The 20317-nt window shown below is 35.9% G+C and overlaps 1 protein-coding gene across 1 annotated transcript in view; it reads left to right on the top strand.

Moving 5' to 3' along the window:
* LOC109110952 (syndetin-like) overlaps nucleotides 1-20317 on the top strand; it is a 75903-nt gene that overhangs the window by 2113 nt on the left and 53473 nt on the right. The window contains exons 3-9 of the mRNA XM_042745444.1: nucleotides 3738-3860; nucleotides 4458-4529; nucleotides 10618-10671; nucleotides 16230-16300; nucleotides 16740-16857; nucleotides 16979-17014; nucleotides 17329-17411. Of these exons, the coding sequence (XP_042601378.1) occupies nucleotides 3738-3860; nucleotides 4458-4529; nucleotides 10618-10671; nucleotides 16230-16300; nucleotides 16740-16857; nucleotides 16979-17014; nucleotides 17329-17411 (557 nt within the window). The remainder of the gene's footprint in view (nucleotides 1-3737; nucleotides 3861-4457; nucleotides 4530-10617; nucleotides 10672-16229; nucleotides 16301-16739; nucleotides 16858-16978; nucleotides 17015-17328; nucleotides 17412-20317) is intronic.

Raw genomic sequence — 20317 nt, forward strand, 5'->3', positions numbered from 1 at the left:
CAGACATAAATAACCCAAATCAAGGAGACTCATTCCCACCGGCAGAGAGTGTTTGTTGTTACTCTGTCATTTTTAATTTTTTTTTTATGTTACACGTACTTCAGAAAATGATTTTCAGAACCATCTGGCTTAGATCCCAGTGGGATTTGTTTCAACAATTTTGAAATGTTCCTCAAACGACTGAAGCAGTGAGAAAGTGTTTGATCATTGAAACGAACGGTCTGTCCATGGCGTGTACGGATTGATGATGGATTAGCCCTCAAAATAGCTACCGTTAATGAGGATTGTGTGCAGGAAAACTTTTATTTGTTGTCTAGTCTTTGTCTGCAAATGATCATTTTCTTGAAAGTTTTAACAAGACATTGTTCAGTTCAGGGCATCACAAGAAGGATTTTGAAAGAATTTTCTTTCTTTATTTGTTTGCTAACATTTTTACATTTTGTTATAGGCAAATTTGAAGGGAAAAAAAGAATATATAGCCTAAGTTTACAGGAATCAACACATTTTAAAACTTAAGAGGAGATGAACATTTCTGAAGATGTTTGACAGGCGCTGAGCTTTATGTAATGGACCATATATCTGGTTTTTGATTTGTTTTTGTTGCTTATGTCAGATGAAACAAATGAGGTTCAGATATTGCTTTTATATTATGTTTAAATCATGTGTTGTTTTGCAGTGACAAGCCAATTGGCCAGTGACTATTTTATTTTTTTAAGGCCAGCTTTTACTCTAATTTAGCTCTTGGCTAGTGTTCATTTTGGGACGTGTGTGCTTGACAAATGTCCTGTCAGCTCCGTATATCTGTATGACTTTGTGATTTCCCTGAAAAATGTTTTGTAATTTTAACTTGTCAAATGTCAAATAACAGGATATGAACTATGGAAAAATGTTCTTTTGGGATGTTTTGAGTGGCAGGAACCCATTTTTTTTCTGCACAGTCTCCTGTGTCCTCTAGATGGCACTGTAATCACATAATTAAGGCGTTATCAAGCAGATTGCTGTAAAGATTAATTAACTTTTATACAGTTTATTTACGTCATTAGTCTAATGTCGTCATTGCCCTCATCATATTATGCAGAGCATATTGTAATATGTCGAATATTATTCATAAGATGACTCATTCCTAAGCGTGGGTGTGCTTTAAGAGGTTACAATATAAATTTATAATAAGCAACTATTCTCTCCCTCCCATTTTTTGCATATTGCAGCATGGAAGATTTAGATTATTTTTAATGGAGTCTGTTATTTGTAGAGATCTCACAAATAAAAGCTGAAGCAGGTACAGAGTATTATTTCAAAGTAGTGAGGGTTGGGTTCACTCACGTTTGACATCAGCAACAGCTGTCCGTCTCCTCTCTCACATCTCAGTCCATGTGAACAAATGCTTATTGTTATTTTTAATATGATTCTAAATCACACTCTCTTCTGCGTCTGATCAGCATCATTCAGTAACCCTTCAGTTCACTCATCCTAAGCTTTGATTGATGTATGGCACGTTGAGTCACATTTTTATGTGCAAATAGACTCACGTTCATCTCCGTCTGTGCGCTGGGAATAAAAGGACGAGAGGTGTTAATTTTGGTAAACATTGGCAGTCTACATGGGATGGAAAGATAATTGAACAAAGGCTTGGCGAACATTTTAATTAGAGTGGCAGAGTTTTTGTTTTATTTTCCAAGTGACCATTTGGGTGGGAAATGATTGATGTTTTCAATCTCATCTGATCAAATCGTGGACTTCATTCACACCTAATTTGTTGCAATACTTTACATTCTCACCTAATTTGTTGCTATTTAAGAAAGCTGATTAAAGGGGCTGTCACGTATACTTTTCATTCCATTGACTTCCATTCATATGAATGCAAATGCTGGAGATCAGAAACACAAACTCATGCAAAGAAATTTCACATTTTGCTGCGTTTCTGCATTCATATCACAAATTTTATTACATGATGATGAGTGGGGAAGAAATTAATATAAAACTGCAGAAAAGTGGAGTGATGTACGAATTTAAAATGTAAATTAAAAGTGATGTGATTATTACATCCCTAATAATATTTTTAAAGCTAACTCCAAAACCTAAGCAACTTGTGCTAAAAAAACTAATGGTGAGATTTAGGTGAGGGATTCCGTAGGAAAGTATTCCTTTTTTTATTGCGCCTGTGCTAAAATTAATTAATGCGAGAAGATGTTTTTGAATATTTTTACTAGTACCTGACAGACAGTTGATCATGCACATCCCTAGATTTCAGTAAAGAAAATGTTATAAAGACCACATAGTTTCTAGGTTTTGCATAAACTTTTTGTTTTACAGAAATACCCATTTAAAAAAAGTTGTGAAACTGCATTTTTAGAACCAAATATTGTCTTTCACTTTTGGCCTTTCAGGATGTTATGCAGTTTTTAGTAAATCAGTAAATCAATAAACGTTTTTTAAGATTTAACCCCTCACCCGTACTGTTCTGTAACCACCTGGGAACTATCTCTTCCACAAAGAAGATATTTTTCTCTCAAGCAGGGTACGTACACACATTCACATACCCACACTTACTAAGAGTATATATATATGGTATTAATATAATGGTAGGGAAAAATTTGACCCTTGGTTAAAAGTAGGGTGGGAGGTTCTGTTTACATTTACTATTGAAGGCAGTTTGGGTAGTGGAGAGGTCCAAAATAATAGAAAGTATAACCTAATTAACATTTCAGCATATTGCTATCTTAAAATATTAGAAAAAAATGTGGATCAATTTGAATGATAGTTTAAAAAATAAGGTTCTTATAAATTACTGTAATGGACAAAAAAAGTTTTCATAATTAAAGAATTAGGTCAATTTTGTTCATTTTGTCCCTGTAAAAATATATTGATGACCTCAAAGCTATTAGACTTTGACTAACAGCCTCAAATGCCCAGTTTTGATTTAAAGGTGTCTTTAAGGCTTAATGGTAACGAGTAAGCCCAAGGATTTTATCTTTTGTTCTAGCTGTGCGCGTACCAGTGGAGAATGACTCATACCACCCCACCCCTTGCGGATGCTGATGCCAGTGTCGTCCCTCAGTGAGATCACCCACGCTCTCTCACAGCACTGCCTACTGCACCACATCCACGCCGCATCATGTGTCTTTGAGGAGATTAAAGCCTTTCAGGCCAAAATCATTCCTTAGCTTCTATCTCAATGACATCAAATTGCAGCTTTTATAGGAAGATCCATCATATATTACCAAGTGTCCAACTCAGTTCTTTCAGTAGTGTCAAACATGAATAAGTGGTTTATCGATTTGGAATGCTTTCTGTGAAATTGGCTGATGGCTGTAATTAAAGGGTTTTTAAATGTTGCCTCCACATCTGCTCTTCTAATTCAGTATGGCTTAGTAATTTTTATCTTGGTCTTGGAGCTGTTTTAACCACATTGCATCACGTCATGTGAATCATGTGTAATGAGCCTCTCAGCACCCCTCTTCAAAGAAAAGTGGATGACTTTGTTTCTTCAAGCTGTTTTGAGTGAAATTGATGTTCCTGTGCTGATCCCCGTTAAGGTTCATGAAGGGTGTTCCTCAGGGATGGGTGCTAAGACCACTTAATCTTTACACTCAGCTTGGCTGTAAGCCAGATGTGAGAAATAATCAATGTTCAAACTCTGTTTTTAGCTGCGCGGCAAGCTTCCCCAAGATGGTGTTGCAGACGTAGTGAGATTTCCCTGCCGACAATCATTCTCATTTCTCTTTTTCTCCCCACAGGAGGAGCTGAGGGAATTGAGAGAACAACCCACTGATCCACAGGAAGAACAGGAAATCATTGATAGAATAGAGGAAGTGTACTTCTCCAGTGACTCCTTCGACATGGTGCAATATGAGCTTGAGGTGTGTGTTTGAGAATGTCATAAAGAGTTCTTAATTTCTTACATGCCACTTGCAGAATCTGTAAGATGTTTAGCATTTTTAAAATACGCAAGAGATTTATTTTTTGTCACACTTTTCTTTGGTGACACACACTATATACTATATACGTACACACACACGCATACATACAAACACATGTATATGTATACACAGCCAGGGGTGTTTGCACAGGTTGCAGCCAACAATGATTGATGTATTATTCACATACTGCAAATGCATGCCAATCTGCATGCATGGAATGAGAATTACAGCCAAGAAGAGACTACCCACTCTTATTTGAGTCCAGACTTTTGAATTTTCGTTGTTTCTCTGTTTGGGCATAGGGCATTGGGTGTTATTTGTTTATTCCTCTATAATAAAGTTGGGCTGCCTCTCAAGTAAAAGTTTGTTTGAGCTGTTCAGCTGGTGTTGTTTATGGAGGTCTTCAGAGCTGGAGTTAATTTGGCCATGCCTGTGTGAGGGATATCTTCCACAATGTTCAAACTTATATATAGTACCATCAGAATAAAAGAAATTCTCAAATCTCAGAGTTTCTGTTTGTGTATGTTTGCCCAACAGAAACTCCCTCCGGATTTGAACCTTCTTGAGCTTGAGGAGTACAGAGATAAGCTGAAGAGACAACAAGCAGCCGTAAGTACCACATTCAGAGAAGTCTATAAAAGAATTTTCACTCTTCAAATGCTGCTTGCAGCACCCTTTTATGACACATATTATATTGCTGATTCTTTTGCATCATAACTGCTACTGTTTTGTCAATGATAAAATATGTGACTTTGTGACTTGACATGATGATTTATATTCAGTTCAGTTTAGTTTCCTCACATAAAAGCTAATCATTAATATATATCTTGACGTTGTTACTAATGAAGAAGCACAATTTTACTAGAAAATCTTCCTTATTTTATGTGATAAATTCTCTTTCAAAAAGAATTTATCTTTACCTCAAAACTCCATTAATCAGACTAAAGTCAATACATGATACTTTTTAATGAAACCTTTTAACATTTAAAATATGAAAAAATAATGAAATGAAAGATAAATTAAGAACTTTTACGATGTGGTGGTGGTCTTTTTTTCTACTGAGCTTTGGAAATACTTTTCAAAACTTTTTTTGTTTTTAATATTGATAACACTGATGAAAGGAAATGAAGGAACAAAGGTTGGTAATATTATTATTATTATTATTAGGGCTGTCAAAAAAAAATTGAATTTCGAATATTCGTCAAATTTAAAAATCCATGTTTTTGCATTAAAATTTTAGGTGTGCGTCAGGCAGCCTTATCAGTTGCACACAAAAGATGCAACGACGATGTAGGTGTCATTGCATTTTAATGCTTTTTTTTTTTTTTAGCCTACGGATGTGGCACTGCTATGTTGTTCATTCAAAATATTGTGGAAAAAGAGAACATCACTGCGGAGATGTTGTTGTTTATGTCAAAACTAAAACCAAGCTGTGTACTCGCGTTTTGCATAAGAGAGCTGCATGTTTAGAAAGCCATGTGAAATTAATGCAAATTCAACTTTTAAAAAACATGCATTTGAGGCTGTTAGTCAAAGTCTAATAGCTTTGAGGTCATCAACATGTTTTAAATAGTCTCTGATTTCTGAAGGTCTGGAATCCATGGCAGCTTTCTTTGGCCAAGGCCCGCCCATAAGGCCTTTTGACAGACATGTCAAACAACCAATCACAGTTCGTTTCATTCAGCTGCACGTTTTGGGGCATGGAAATGTCTCCACAATAACAGACTGGTGTGTAAAACTCTCAAAACATATTTTAAAGATTCTGTGATGTGATCTTTAAATATTTAAAATACTTTTGAGTGTCCAGCGTTTAGTTGATTCTGATAAGGGTTCATTGTCACAGTTGTAAACACAACGGCTTTCTTCTTTCGTGAGGGGGTTTGCCATCACGGCATCTTTATTTCTAGGCGGAACGTTATAGAATGCGTCACACACGTCTACCGGAAATCCTGTATAATTCAACCAATCTGATGCCGACTTTGAAACTCCTGAAGTGTTTCCTCTTTTGTGTGCCATATGCATCAGACGTTTAGCCATCGTTGCGTGGGCGTGACTTCTGAGGCTGAGACTAATTTTTAAATGAAAAAAAATACTCTTTGTGATTGGTTTTCGGTCATTTGTATTAAACTATACATACATGCTGTTTTGTTTCTAATTATTTAAGCAACTTAATTATATATGGTTTATAAAAATAATTTTAAACATTATGCAAATTTTTTTTTTTTAAAGTAGTGTTATTTTATTGCTTTGAACAAACGTGCATTAGTAATATTTTGCTCAATGCGCCCTCTTGTGGCCTCAGCAGAGAAGCCAAAAGCTTTTTTTCCCCTAAATGAATTTATGCCTTTTGCCTTTTGAGTTTTTCAGCCATTTTGACATTTAATTTTTATTATTATATATATATATATATATATATATATATATATATATATATATATATATATATATATATATATATATATATATATATATATATGTGTATATGTATATGTGTGTGTGTGTGTTATTTTTTGCACATATTAGCACTTATTCTTCTGGAAAAAATTAGAAAAATAAGTACATGTACATGTCTTAAATTAGTTTTGTTAGATTAAAGTGTTAAGGGAATTTTCAGGCACTTTAAATAATAATAAACAAGTGTAACCATAATTTCAGATAATGTCATATTATTTTGGATCTCTTTTAAAATATGCCTATGTATTTAATATTTTCCATGACCGAAAAGTCAAGGGAATTATTTATCCCGTTTTCTGACTCATTTCTTAGCTTGTATCTCATCCTGGTGCAAACCTCACAGTTTTATTAGTGTTTTTACAACTTCCCAGTGTGTGGTGTAGCGTGCTTGTGAGCGCGTGAGTACATTCTGTCTTGATCCGGGGTGATTCACAGTTCACTGCTGGCTGCAGCCTTAGAAAAAGAGGAATGTCAACCTCTGTCTTTGTTGTTTCTTGCTTAAGATGCTTGCTTACGCACAGCTGTCCTATCGGCTTTAGGGTGAAAGATGAGGTCCTCTGGATCCTTGGGGGTACCCAGTGACTCAGTCTGATGCTATCTGTTGTAGCCGGCCATGGGTAGAGCGTTTGCTGGAAGCTCAGCGGCCCTGAGGTCACCGGGGTCTTGACAGACAGCTGCAGGCATCAGAGGAGGAGCTGGGTCAGGCGAAGTTCCTGCTGAATGCAATTAATTCTCACTAAGCACACTCACATGGTGTGGTATTTTATTCATGATTTATGCAAGCTCCTCTAGTGTCATTTACATAAGAGAATGTGGCCTTATTGACAGTAATGATGTGTTTTCTCGCTCAGCCCATCTGAAATGATTTTGAAGATGGCTCTCTTTGGAATGCCCATATGCACAGTCTCTGAATGTGTCCTTGGCAGATGTATGCTATTGTGGATTCGATGGGTCAGTGGGAGAGAAATCCATCTGGTCTATTGGAGGTGGCAGCCTATTCTTCTGCTAACATGCAGCTCTGACACTTCTTTGGCAGGAACTCATCACTGAGCTAATTGCCTGTCTGCGGTGCAAGTGTGTTTCAGAATAAGCTAAGTTTTTAAAAATATTTTTTTAATTTTTTTTGCTGGGCAGGAAGAAGTTTTCAGTACTTACAAAATTCTCAACAGTCGTTTCCCACTAGGATTTGTCGCTGAATTGGGCTGGCTAACTTTTAAGTATTGTTTTTATATGAAAAGAATTCATTAATATTTTGGAAACATGAAAATCCATTGATTTACAATAACGTTAAGGTATTGTTTGTGGTCAGTAAGATTTAAAAAAAGAAAAAAAAAAGAAATTTATACTTTTATTCTGCAAGTGTACATTAAATTGATCAAACGTGACAGTAAAGACTTTATAATGTTACAAAAGACTTTTGAAATGGATTTTGAAAGTCACCGTCTCCACAAGAATATTAAGCAGCACACCTGTTTTCAGTATTCATAATAATAAGAAATGTTTCTTAAGCAACAAATCAGAATGATTTCTAAAGGATCATGTGACACTGAAGACTGGAGTAATTCAGCTGTACCATAACAGAAATAAGGTACATTTTAAAATCTATTCAAATAGAAAACAGTTGCTTTAAATTGGAATATATTTCACAATATTCCTGTTTTGACTGTATTTTTGATCAGATAAATGCAGAAAAACAGTCTTCTTTAAAAAAAAAAAAACATACTAACCCCAAGCTGTAAATGGTATTCATTTTCCTGAACATCAAAGTATTTTAAGAAACAAAATTGTTTCCAAACTGCCACCCCAAAATCACACTGCTGGTTGCTGCTAGGATGAAGTTGTGTGAGAAATGTTTGAAAGTGACAGTTTTTACACTTGTACACTTCTGGAATGTAATTAATGAATGACTCATGAACTGGAATCAGTTTTTTAACATTGCACAAATTTCAACTTTAACAACACAATAGGGCACAAAGGCATTCAAGCGATTAATTCTTAAATGCATGCTTTTAAATAAGCCTTTTATTGTTTGTTATATCTGGCAATGAATGTCACTCAATTCACTTGTAATATAAACAAAACCGTCCTGACCAGATATATCTTGTTTACTGCTGGCCTTTGTGTTCACTCTACTGTCTAATGGAGTTTTTCTTTCTAGTCCTAAATAAATGTAATGCTGTTTTAGCTGATTAGATGAATACGAGGAAGTCTTTTCTTGTAGTCATGAATTTTATTAATTAAGTAATATTTGTTTGTGTCCTTAAGAAAGACTGTCATAATTGGAAAATAAGGTAGAATTGTAATTTAGTCTGAATTTGAACGTAGGTCCACTGTGCTGTAATTTGGATTTGTAGAACCAGCGGTAGAGAAAATTGCAGGCTGTTTACTGCTCTGGTGCAAGCACTGGTTAATAGATTTCTAATTAGAGTTATTACCCATGCAGGAATCACTCACAGTTGGCTGCCGGAAGGCATACAGAGAGAGTCTTGTGCCTCGCTGATGGACAGCTTTGCCGCTTGTCGTCGTGTTCGGCCTATCGAAGTCAGACACAGTGTATTTGTCACCTGTTTTTAAAGTCTCTGTCTTCTAATTTTTGGAAACAGCACACCGGAAGGCTCCTCACAGCTTGGTTTCTCATTCTGGCATCGATCCGTCCCGTGGGGTCTTTTACAAAAATGAATGACCAATAGGTGGAGCAGTGAGCTTTGTGAAAATCACAGGCACTCCTTCTGAGTCGAGGTCTCCTTTGGTCATCTCTGCACAATGAGAAAATGCCTTTACTCATTCCGTGGCTAAATTGCAGGTTTGCTTGGCATTAATAACACTGTATCTTTCCATTTTTACAGCTTGTGATTTTAATAATCGGTTAGAAAAATGTGGCTTAAATGGATAGTTCACCCAAAAATGGCAATTGTGTCATTTACTCACATTCTTATCTTTTTAAACCTGTATCAGTGCGATTTTTGTATCACTGAGATACTATTTGAGTTTTTATTAACAGTTTGAATTAGATTTTCTGTTTTTATGTTAATTTGTCATTTAAAATTTAATGTGTCTGTAGTTTTTATTAATTTTATTTATATTTATATATGTTTTAGTTATATTAGTATATCAAGTTAAACAATGTAAATGAGTTAGAATTCGATTTTGTTTTCATTTTAATTTTTGTCATTTTTAAAATATTTTTTGTTTTTTAAAGTGTCTATATTTTTTTATTTTATTTTATTAATTTTGTTTCACTTTTAGTTGTTAGTACATCTAGTTAAACAATGAAAACGATAAAAATTTTTCCTTGGCAGCTATCCAAAATAGAATATTTTTAATTTTTAATTTTTTAATATATCTTTTCTTTCAGTTAACATTTATTTAAAGTAGCTATTTTTATGGTTTCTTTTATTTTAGATAACATTAATATTCCTGACCTGTTGGTAACACAAAAGAGTATAAAAAAAAAACATTTGTCCATACAATGAAAGTCAGCAGGGTCTAATGTTGTTTTGGACCTCATTAACTTTCATTGTATGGCTCATTCTTCAGAATATTTTCGTTTTGAATATCAAGCAGGTTTAGAACATGAGGGTGAGTAAATGATGACAGAATTGTCATTTTTGAGGAAACTATTCCTTTAAGAGCCAAGAGCTGATGCATATGTAAGAGCAAGTTGAGGTGCTCTTGAAAATGTCTCTTTCAGTTGTCTTTATCACACACACACACACACACACACACACACACACACACACACACACACACACACACACACACAACCCAGTGCTCTCCTGCCAGTCGGTCTCAGCTTTTCGCACAATGAGATCTGCTAACATACGCCGCTGCTCAGCTGAGTCTGCCATCTGTTCAGCTCTCACTTGACACACCAACACTTCACTGCCATCCTGCCTCTCGTTCCTGACAGCCCCACCAGGTGACGCACATATCGATCGGAGCGTGCCTCAGTAAGCCTTATATTTATGGCTTGACCTTCCATGGAGCCATTATTACCGGCTGAATGTTTGAGTGCCCCAAGAAAACATTTATTTTATTGTTACAGTGTCATTGTTGTAGATGTGGAAGACATGAAAAGGCTAAAATAGACTTCAAATCCATTTTAAATTCTCAAGTTCTTCTTCTTTCTACTACCTTTAAAGCCTCAGTTAATGCCGCAAATGATTAAAAAGAGGTGCTTAATGCACAAAGCTTGGACATGTTGAACAGATGTTAACCTTTAGCTTGTGTTCTCATCTTACAGGTGTCTAAAAGAGTGGCGGACCTCATTTTGGAGAAACAGCCTTCCTATGTTAAGGTAAGCAGTCTGTCACATCCGGAAAAAATTGGGTCTGCAGGATAAATTCAATCAACATATGACTTCCAGCTTGTTCACTTTTCATCGAGGTCAGGGAAACAATTTGATATTTACAGTATTTATGATACGCTTTTGTGGTAATCAACATTATTTTCAATTGCTGCTCCTTTTCGTAAAAATGGGTTAAATTTACAATGTAAGAGAATGGGAACAGTCCATAAATGCTAGAATACTTACTGTTTCAAAAGTATAGCAACAAGATGTAAAAACAATATGCATGTTAACATGATTTTAGTATGAAAAAAAGAATCTATTCTTTATGAACCATAATGGAATTTAAAGTCTTGATTTGAAGGCCATAAATGGTCCTAAATCGGAGCAAAAGTCTTAAATTCATGAAGTCATTGTATGACAAAATAATATCTTCCTTATTATTCCTGTTTTCCAATGCAAATATCTAAACATTGTTAAATTAAGATATATTTATTTAATGCAAAATAAACATATGAAGTCTTGTTTTCTGAGAATTTGAACAAAATTAAGTGAGTTTGTTTAGAACAATACCAAGTATCTGTGAGTGGAGACTAAAAATCTTTTTCCTTTTGAATTAAGTTGATTTTTTTTTTCCCTCCAAAAATGGTCCCCATTCAATTCCACTGTAAGTGCCTCATCATGACCTTGACAATTTTTTTATGATGACTGTAACTGCATCCTAGTTTCCTTGGTGATTAAACCGTTAAACTCTCTAAATATGTACTTGTTAAAATAAGATTTGTGTAGTGTGTTTTGCAGATGAAGCTGAAGATACGGTGTGATTTATATCTCAAATGAGTATTTCCATGCAATTTGGGATCAAGGTGGAAATAGAAGACTGAGCCAAGGCTCTGTGTCCTCTTCCCTCTGGTCATGTTTCCCTCACATCCTTAAAAATCACTGTGAAACCCTCTGAAAGTGGATCATTTTGGATCACTTTGAAATTTCTCTTAAAGATATTCACAGGCTGAAATGCTTAGCTTTGATCCTGGGCCAGGATTTTCACCCCACACTCGATGCGTGGAATTGTTTTGTGTGTTAGATTCACTCTTGATAAAGTCTGATTGACTGAATTATGCATCATGTTCATTGATAGATGCAATAGTCTGTTTTTGTTTTGAGAATGTCTTGAGTTGAGCTGTGATGTCTTAAGCATTGCTTTAAAAAGTACAGATGTTTTTTTTTTTTTGTCCACTTTATACAGTTTAGCTGTATATGTCATAACTCACTCGGCGAACTTGGTCTGATGTGCCGTCCCTAAAGAAATGCTGTCCAACTCACTTTGTGTATGACGTGTGTGTATTGAGGGCTACGATGGTAGAGATAGAAATGTGTTACAGCTGTGGAACACCCAACAGTGCCTTTACAATACCATTAAAAACTGTGGGGTTTTAAGATTAAATTTTTTTTTTATAAAATAATTTATTTAATACATTTTATGATCTCTAAGGCTGCATTTGATCAAGAATACAGTAAAAAAAAATTCTGAAATATTATTGCAATTTTATTTTTAATGTAGTTTTTATTAATATATAAGATTATGATTTGTTTTCCTGTGATGGCAAGCTGAGTTGCTCCAGTCTTCAATGTCACATTATCCTTCAGAAATCATTCTGATATGCTGATTTGGTGTTCAAGAAACATGTCTTATCAATGTTGCACAAAAATGTGCTGCTTATTATTTTTGTGGACACTGTTATTAATTTTTATTGGGATTTTTAAAATAGAAATTTAAAGAGAAAAGCATTTTCCTTGTTGAATAAAAGTATTAATAAATAAATAAATAAATAAATAATCTTTAGTGTATATATAGTGTATTTGAATTGCTAAAGGTAAAAAAAATAATAATAATAATTTTGGTGTTGTCTTACACAGTAAAGATGATACATTGTAAAAAAAATTTAAATGGTAAATGATAAAATTATGAAAAATAGCTGAAATTCGATGAATACCTATTTGCGCTGTATTTACGGAAAATACACTGATCACTCATAGTCAATATTGATGCTAACAATGTCAAAATTGCTAAATAATGGTTAAACAATAAACCTTGCTGATACATTGATCTATCATAAACTCTTTATCATGAATTGGCTATTTTGGCCAAACAATGGTTGATATATACGGTTATACTGTAGACAGTTCCATCTGGTGATGCTAGTGGCTTAGAAACTACATGCTTCACCCTTCACACGTCTTCATCCAAAATGGAATGAAGATATTCATCTTCTGACCTCAATCTCAGTCTTTGTAATGGACAGCAGAACAGAAAACATTTAAAGATTACTGCTACAGTCATGTCACAGCAAATTGCCCTTGAGTCATAGTAAGAAACACAAAAAGCATTAGATGTTCTTCTTGCATTAGTCATTGTGTAGGACAAATACCATATTTCATGCCTTCTCAGATGCTTTTATAAAACATTGAGAATGCACTTTGAATAAAACACATTCACATCACTGAAATAATTCCTTTTACCTATTTATAGCTAATGTTCATGTCTTGAAGTTCTAATTTTAGACCAGCCTTGTAACCTTAAGAGAATGCTTCAGGAAAACCCAGTCATACATTGTCAAAAACTACGAGTCAATGGGTCACCAAAGCACACGTGAATAGAAAGTGTTATTTTTAGACCCTTGGTGTCTTAAACAACGGACGTCAACTCTTTGGAAATGTTTGCCAAAAGGATGTAGAGAGAAATATAGCTATTTGTGTTCCTCTATTCGAAGAGCTTTTAAGTCTGCTGGTTCTTTGCCACAAGCCATTTTATACCTCAGCAGCCTGCATTTGTCCCAGTCCTTTCAGAAATAAGATGGGATTTCAGTCATGCCTTTGAGCTGTATTATAGGCCGCCCATGCTTTTAGATATCTGTGATACATTTTCTTGTGCCTGTCACAGAAATAGTCAATAAGTGGTATATCACATCACTTGGGCTCTTTTCCAACACTTTGCTGTGTACAGCATACATAGGCAGCTTATGTCACCTTTACAAGACATTGTCCTGACTGAAATGAAACCTCTATATAGGCTATAACTCTATTTACAATAATTTCATTAAATTTGAAATCAGTGTGTTAGTAAGCTAACAATGCATATTCTAAATTCTGATTGGCTTTTTTTGTCATTCTCACCTGAAAAAAAAAAAAAAAATTCTAGACGTGATTCCAACAAAATTGTTCCTCTGTCTGTTAATGTTATGCACAATTGGCATGTTGTTACATGGATTCCTATTAAATGAAAAATAAATAAATAAATAAATAAATAAACAACCTGATAAATTCAGTTGAAATTGCTTGTCTAATTCTGGAAAAAGAAAATACTAATTAACTCTTTCCCCGCCATTGATGGAACTTTCTATTGGCGCTATTACACATCTTCTGAAAGAGTAGTTAACATCTAAATTAAAATGCTGCAAAGAAGCAAAAACAAGCAGTGGCATCTGTAAGTAGATGCATATGTAAAATAACACAATGATCAAGCATTATAAATCAAACTGCATAATGTTACTGAATGAAATGATTATCCAGGAAGTGATATAGGACTGTGCAACCTTTGGAAGTGTTGATGGAAGCGATCTGTTCTGTCTGTCTTTTGTTTATCGTTCTGAATCCAATCTAAATGTAGTCTTTTACAAAAATGTGATTTTTTTTTTTTTGTTGTTGTTGCTTTTTTATGAAACTTAACCACATTGAAGTTTTGACTAAAAAAAAATAAAATAAATTGCATGAAGCTAGAATAAAATGTTTTTTATTTATTTATTTATTTATTTATTTTTTTGGACATTCAAATATTCACACAACAAAATATTCTGGGTGCCATTAAACTTTTATGAAAATGATCAAAAATGCTGGCGGTTACTAGCAACTTTTTTTTTTAAATGTATATATTTATGGCTTTTTATGCCTTTATTGGGACAGGACAGTATAGAGATGACAGGAAAGTATTGGTTAGAGAGAACTGGGGAATGGAAAAGGACCTCAAGATGGGAATCTAACTCGGGTTGACACGCTAACCACAAGATTTTCGGTGCCGATGGCAACATTTTTGAAAAAAAAAAAAACACTGTTTGGGAAAGATTTAAGATGGTCTTTTGCAGTGCATGAATTACTTCCGAAATTGCAGTGATCGACATTGGCAGTCTTGGTCAGGGGTGTGTTTAGAGTTTTGGGGGCCCTAAGCAAGCAGTCCCTGGGGGGCCCTCATCGATAGAATTCGTGTTACATGGGGGCCCCCCTGGACAATTGCGTGGGGCCTAAACACACTACTGGTCTTGGTTATATTTAATTTTATTTGTAATTAAATTTAATTATAGAATGTGTTTTGACTAAACACATTTTTGTGTACTGAATGGGATTTAGCTCTCAAAACAGGAGTGATAACTATGTATTTGGCTGCAGTGTGTATGTGGAGATAGTGAGTCACTCTTGCTTGCGCTCAGAAGCCCACTGGATCCCTAAAGGACCCTGTGACTCAGCGGGGCTATGGCTGGGTTCAGCTTCCTGCTCTAGTGAGGGCAAATCCAAGGGCACTTCAAAAGCTCTCCGTCTCACAGAGACAGAGATTCCTCTGAATAAATCGCACAGATTTATTCTGCAAATGCTTGGCTAAATGGCCAGCCTGTGTTTCCTCAGCAAAGACACCCTGTTAACCTCACGCCTTCCATGTGTTTGTCAGTAGACTGAACAGCAGAACAAATCAAACACTGCACTTTTTGTTTTATTCCTGTTTTTACTGTCATCTGTTAAACGGTACTTTAGAGTCTGCAGGAGGTTCTCCAGGCACCCAACTTAAAGCTCAATACGGTCTGTTCATCTCCCAGAAGCCTTCCAGGATTCTTCCGGGTATTTGCTACTGATAGCCTTCTGAAGAATGAACGGTTCTCCTTGTGACGCTTCACATAAGGAGCCTCTGTTTCGACTGCCCCTCTCTGTGGAATCAATTTTTTCCACCTCATATTCTTTGACCAAATAATTATCTTTAACGTGACACTGGGTTGATGTTTCGGTGCTGAAGGCTGTCTCTGTGTTGGTCAGACCTAACGTGCATTGAAAGACTGGGTCACTCAGTGTGAGCTCACCTCAGGCTGTGACAGCTGTGCTCTTCAAAACCCAGAATGCTGTGAAGAGGGGGCCTTGCATGAGAAAAACCTTGCAAAAAGCCCTGAACTTCAACTGTCTATTAGTTTGTGGAAGTGTTGGTGTGGGCTAAGGGAGCATGTTCTATCTCATTATGGTGCTTTTCTCATTCCTATACTAAAAACCTTGTCACCATTATCGTCTTTCTTGCTTTATTGTTCATAACGGGCCTGAAAAAAATGCCTAATAGAAGAGAACATCTCTGGTCTGAACCCATTAAGCATAGAGGTTAGCAGTTATCCGTGAAAGGTAATATCCCGCTATATGGAAGGAAGGTCATAACCATTGTCTCATTTGTCTTGTCAACTTCAAAGGACACCAGAGTAGCGCTTGCCTAATGTTTTGGATGAACTCTGCCATAAAACGTGAAAATCATTGTTGTGTTGTAGGAGCTCGAGAGAGTGACGTCTCTGCAGACCAACTTGCAGCTGGCTGCAGTCATCTGCACTAATGCACGAAGGTCAGAGAGCTTTTATCACTGTCAGATTTTTAAAGGAATAGTCACGGGTTTAAAGGAATAGTACAGCTAATAAATGACAGCTGTGTTATCATTTTTCATCCATATGTTGTTCCAAACTGACTTGTTGTTTTCTCAGTGTGACAAAAAAAAGAGAAAATTGACTTAAATGTGGACAGAAGTTTTCTTGTTTCAAAAAGAATACAGAAGTGCATAAAAGTATCAAAAAAGGTCTGAACGATCCCAAGGCTTCTGAAGTCACATGTTGAAAAAGAACATGGAGCACAGTCTTTTTATATGCACTGAAAAAAAAAAAAGAAAGTCAAACCGGTTTAGAACAACATGAGGAAATGAGGAAATTCATATTCATTTTTAGTCCAGCTATTGCTTAAAGTTTTGATAAGCTGTAGAATAGACAGAAATGCTGTAATTCTGCTTTTAGGCAGCTTCATTCTGCCAAAGAAGGCTTCACTGAAGCCAGTCTGGGGCTGTTAGCCAATCAGAGACGACGTCAGCTGTTGACAGGATTGTTGAAGTCTTTGAGGACCATAAAGACTCTGGTAATCACTTCATCAACATTGTTTATGGCTAAACAGATAGTTTCAGTCCTCTGTGCATGTTTATTTCCTTCTGCCTAGTTTCACAGACACTCAGTCCTTCTTTTCTTTGCTTCTTTTACAGCAAAGAACTGATGTTCGACTGAGTGAAATGCTGGAGGTACGTTGGCACAGAAATCTACACAAATACACCCAATATTTAAAACATAACCAAAAGAGAACTTGCAAACAACTGAACATGTATTAGCTGGACGAAGATGCTTTGGACTGAGATTGTCTCTCACACTCACTCATACTGGTGTTTGGTCTCTCTATGTCTTCTAAATGTAAATTTAATATGAGATTGTTCTGTCATTGTGAGGGTAATGATAGAAATCTAACATCATTCATTAAACTCTTTGCTCAGTTGTTCTAGTTGAGTCCTGTGAACATGTCTACAGATATTCAGGTAAAATGGAGTGTATCATTTTACAGGAGGAGGACTATCCAGGCGCCATCCAGCTGTGCTTAGAATGCCAGAAGGCTGCCAGCACTTTCAAACACTACAACTGTATAAGGTGGGTGGAAAACCGCTGACTGGATTGGTGAGAGATCCAGATTCTGAAGTTCACTAAATGATGGCATGTGCATATGTGAATATAACAGAATTTATTTCTGTTAAAAAAACTGCCTTTTTAAATCACATAAGTACTCTATTCATAAACGGATTATGTTTGTAACATAGCCATTCATTTAAAGCAGTAGGGTTGTATACAGTCCATATCCATACAGCATCTTTTTCTGCTGATAGACATTCAGGTGTTGCTTGCAAAAAACTCTTACTGAACTGGTTTATCACGCTTTTTATGTTTTATAATCCTTGTAATATATATCTAGTGTGTTATCAAGATAAGTGAACTTGCCATGAGATTTTGTGCAAATTCTGACAGTAAAAAACGAGTCGGTACTATAAATGATACTGTAAGAATTGTGAAGCAGGAAATTACTGCAGTAATGTATATAGTTATGCCATTTTCCGTTATTGTTGTACTGTATAGCCTACAGATTTAGCCTTTGGGAAAAAATGCTGTTCATGTTCAATATACTGTAACTGAATTTATACTATAGTTGACCTTTTCAGATTTGCTGAGTTACATTTAATTTGACAGCCTCTGCCAAGGTAAGGCCACTGTTTTATCACATGGCATACTGTATAATGATGTATCAGACTTCATTTGATACAGCAGTCCCTGCTCTGTGGCTGCCTCCCTCAGATGCCCACTGTTTTGATGGGTCACATGACTGTTTTTTTGACAGGGCCCACGCTCACCTCTTTGGTGTCTCTAATGGGCATCTTAATTTACGTAAAGTAAAGTGTATGTATTGATCTAAAACCTTTTAGCTACCATGAAAAAAAAACTTGTTGTCAATTATAAATAACAATAAAAATGTGAGATTTTGATGATTTGAATGTGATGATTCTGAATGGCTGTCAAAAAAGAAAGGTACTTTTACAGCAAATTGTAACACTCGCTTTTGCACACTTTGTGTTTTTTCTTTCCTCTGACAAAGATTTTCACTTCAGCTCTTTGGGAACAAATAATTGTATTCTAAAAATAGCAATATGAATTTGTAGCCATGCTGTCTCCTAATGACATTACATCGCTTTTATTACTCAAGATGTTCTCAATCTGGCGTAAAACAGTCGGCAATCTGTGTTGAAGGATATGGCACATAAACTGTGAAGTTTCATCAGCGAGCATGAGGGTGAGGAACAAATGCATCTGTTTGCTGACCAGTGATTGATATGTCACGACCCACACTAATGGAGTGTCTTTTATCTAATTGGGATGTGGCCTAAAAGACAGGGAGGATGCAGTCAGTTTCGCTCATGTAAAGGCTACTACCAATTGTTCACTAGTCTTTAGATCTCCCTCTCTTTTTGTGACTCTGCATTGCTGCTCTGTTTAAGCTGGCGCAGGAAGTTTTTGATATCTGATCAGCCTCCAGTCAGCCTGCTCTGCACACACTGATATCCATGCAAGTGCATGGAAACCTGCCCAATGTGATTTCCTTCTGTTTAAATGCTCTCTCTTTGAAGGAAGAATGGAATGAAAATTCATTTTTCATATTTTCTGACCAGCTACTGAGGTACTGAGATCAGTCTGGATAGTATAGTCCTGTTGGTAGATGCCTTAACTACAGTGCCTTGCAAAAGTATTCATACTCCTTGATTTTTTTTTTTTTTCATGTTTATTGTGTTGCTGCCTTATGTTAAACTGCTTTAAATGACTTTTTCCCCCACATCAATCTACACTCCATACTCCATAATGACAAAGCAGAAAACAGAATTGTTGCAACTTCGTAAATTTATTACAAATAAAAAAAACTAAATAAGTGACAACTGAAAAACTCATTGTCCTGTTGGAACGTGAACCTTCTGTTCAGTCTGAGGTTCTGAATGCTCTGGACTAGGTTTTCAAACAAGCCACCCAAACACTTCTGCTGAAAAAATACCCCACAGCATGAGACTGCTACCAGCACTGCAGGTGATGAGTAGTGCCCCCACAGCATGAGGCTGCTACCAGCACACTTTACTTTTGGGATGCTACTCTGCAGGTGCTGGTTTCCTTAAAACATGATGTTTGGAATTGAGGTTCATCAGACCAGAGAATTTTGTTTCTCACAGTCTAAGGATCCTTTTTTTTTTTTTTTTTAAATTCAACTTGTTTTCATGTGTCTTCACTGAGGAGAGGTTTTGGTTTGGCCACACGACTGTAAAGCCTAGATCTGCGGAGTGTTGCAGTGATGTTTGTCCTTCTGTATCTCCACTTATGATCATGGATCTCAACTAGAGTGACCATCAGCTTCTTGGTCACCAGTCTAACCAAAGCCCTTCTCCATCAGTTGCTCAGTTTGGCCAGGAGTCCAGCTCTAGGAAGAGTCCTGGTTGTTTCAAACTTCCTCCATTAAGGATATGGAGACTAAATGCTTCTGTGAACCTTCAATGCAGCAGATTTTTTTCTGAACTCTTCCCCAGATGTGTGGCTTGACACAAAACTGTTTCTGAGCTCTACAGGCAGTTTTTTGACATTAGGGTTTGGTTGTTGCTATGACATGCATTTTCAGCAGTTAGACCTTTTATTAAGACGTGTGTGCCTTTCCAAAACATACCCATTCCATTCAGTTGAATTTGCCACAGGTTAACTTCACTCGAAGTGCAGTAACATCTACAAGCAATGTAGTGTTCCTGAGCTAAATTTCAACTGTCCCAGATAAGGGTATGAATACTTTCAATACTTTTTAATAAATTTGCAAAGATGTTAAAAACCTGTTTTTTGCTTTGCCATTATGGTGCAGATTGACGTGGAAAAAAGGCATTTAAAGCAGTTTAACACAAGGCTGCAAAATAACAAAATGTTGAAAAAAATGAAGGGGTATGAACACTTTCGCACTGCACTGTATATATCTGGCTGTAAAATCA

This window comes from Cyprinus carpio, chromosome B19, assembly GCF_018340385.1.
Source record: "Cyprinus carpio isolate SPL01 chromosome B19, ASM1834038v1, whole genome shotgun sequence".
NCBI classification, from domain to species: Eukaryota; Metazoa; Chordata; class Actinopteri; order Cypriniformes; family Cyprinidae; genus Cyprinus; species Cyprinus carpio.